The sequence below is a fragment of the Limanda limanda genome, chromosome 20 (assembly GCF_963576545.1).
Source record: "Limanda limanda chromosome 20, fLimLim1.1, whole genome shotgun sequence".
NCBI classification, from domain to species: Eukaryota; Metazoa; Chordata; class Actinopteri; order Pleuronectiformes; family Pleuronectidae; genus Limanda; species Limanda limanda.
The window spans coordinates 7,455,838-7,458,062 of NC_083655.1; the positions used below are offsets into that span (position 1 = coordinate 7,455,838).

The 2,225-nt window shown below is 39.1% G+C and overlaps 1 protein-coding gene across 1 annotated transcript; it reads right to left on the reverse strand.

The window, feature by feature from the left end:
- Positions 1-388: 388 nt before the first annotated feature.
- On the reverse strand, positions 389-1,941 carry LOC133027155 (gastrula zinc finger protein XlCGF8.2DB-like). Its single transcript, XM_061094179.1, has one exon. The coding sequence runs from the start codon at positions 1,929-1,931 to the stop codon at positions 792-794; it is 1,140 nt and encodes a 379-aa protein (XP_060950162.1). The 5' UTR covers positions 1,932-1,941; the 3' UTR covers positions 389-791.
- Between the last annotated feature and the right edge of the window lie 284 nt (positions 1,942-2,225).

Below are 2,225 nucleotides of genomic sequence, written 5' to 3' on the forward strand. Positions count from 1 at the left end.
TAAACAGTCTTGAATTTGAAAGACTCAAGACTTTTTAATACTTTTCAAGGGTCTTGATTTTCCCTAAATTTATATATCAACTTTTAATACTTTTCAAGAACCCGCGGATACCCTGTTCACTGTCCATGTGTGTGAGTGTAATGCTGCATTCCCGACGACTCGTATGTCAGATATTCTGAACTTAAATTGCCCAGATCCAACTTCACGTCAAACATAAACAAACATGTCTGACTGTGAGAAGCTGATTCATTTGTTTCGTGATGAGACAATTCAACTGTAGCCAGTGCAGCCTCCATTCGTACAGAAACAAAAAGGAGGAGGGCAACAACGCCATTATCTTTTTATTGGATTTTTATTCTTGGAAACACATTCAATACATAAAGGAGAACACACACTGTCATTGAATCTCACAAACCAAGAAACCACTGTTTTAAACAAACATATTTAATCATATGAACTAGTTAGGAACAAACAATCATACTGTGCAAGGAACACACTTTAACCTTAAAATGACATGAGATTAGGAAAAATAGAGAAATTATGTAGAAATCAGTAGAAACAAGATATATAAACACAAATCATTTGTCATCAATGAATTATATTTTCTAGTAATAAAAAACTGTTAAGTCTATTTTAAACAGTGAACTATGAATAATTTATAATATGAATATCTGCTGATAAATCCTAAGAAATCCTATGTTGCAAAGGTTGCAACTGAATCACTTATCCCCTTTATGAATCCTCACGTCTCGTACGATAGGACTGAATCTTTAATCTTTACCACACTCAGATCAACTTAACAGTTTCTCTACTGTATGACTCCTCATATGTGTATTTAGAGTGCTCCTTCTGGTAAATCTTTTACAACACTCAGAGCAACTGAACGGCTTCTCTCCTGCATGAATCCTTGTATGTCTATTTAGATCGCTCCTTTGGTTAAATCTTTTACCACACTCAGAGCAACTAAACAGTTTCTCACCTGTATGACTCCTCATATGTGTATTTAGATTGCTCCTTTGGTTAAATCTTTTACCACACTCGGAGCAACTAAACGGTTTCTCACCTGTATGACTCATCATATGTCTATTTAGATGGCATCTATGGCTTAATCTTTTACCACACTCAGAGCAACTAAACGATTTCTCACCTGTATGACTCCTCATATGTGTATTTAGATGGCCTCTTCGGTTAAATCTTTTATCACACTCAGAGCAACTAAAGGGTTTCTCACCTGTATGTATCCTCATATGTTTATTTAGATTGCTCCTTTGGGTAAATCTTTTATCACACTCAGAGCAACTAAACGGTTTCTCACCTGTATGACTCCTCATATGTGCATTTAGATTGACCCTTTGGGTAAATCTTTTACCACACTCAGAGCAACTAAACGGTTTCTCACCTGTATGACTCCTCATATGTTTATTTAGATTGCCCCTTTTGGTAAATCTTTTACCACACTCAGAGCAACTAAACGATTTTTTTTCTGTCTTAGATCCCATATCACTTCGAGGATGTTTGTTGTTTCTTGTATTCAAACCTGTCTGAGGTTCCCTGGTCTCCATCCAATAATCCTCACTGTCGTCAGTCTCAGAAGAGTCTTCAGTCTTGTCCTCAGGACCTGGTTGTAAACGTCCATCAGGACCTGAGTTCCTGTCTGTCTCTGGTCCTCCACAGTCCGCTCTGTTCTCCTTCGTCTCACTCGGATGAAGCTTTGACGATTTAAGTTTCTCTTCATCTTCTTCACTCTTCACAGCGACAGGAGTCAATGTGAACTTGATATCAGCCTCCTCCAGTCCTTGAAGCTGCTGTCCATCCTGATTGGTCCACAGTTCCTCCTGTTCCTCTTTAATGTGGGGGGGCTCTGGGTCCTTCTTGTCCACAAGGGGGCTCCACTGCTGCTCCTCAGGGGGAACCTCTTCTTTAATCACCATCAGTTGCTGGATGTCTGCAGGACACACTGAAACACAAATACACACGTTTATCATTCCAGAGTTTCCTGACGTGTTTTGAGAAACTTGAGCTGTACCGTTTAATGTCGACTGTTGTGATTTTTGGACGATAACATTCAGGAAGTAGAGATGTTGAGGTTGTTTACAGTTGGTGTTACGACGCAGCTCGTAAAGGAAGCAGCATAAAACAAAGGGTTTCGGGTAAATACGTTTTTCATTTTGAGGCCAAATAAACCAATTAGGTCACTAACAGAAGAGAACAGGGCGAGGGGAAGT

What these genes read in the sequence shown, in the direction of transcription:
- LOC133027155 (XM_061094179.1), bottom strand. Translation starts at nt 1,931, where the DNA reads ATGGTGATTAAAGAAGAGGTTCCCCCTGAGGAGCAGCAGTGGAGCCCC.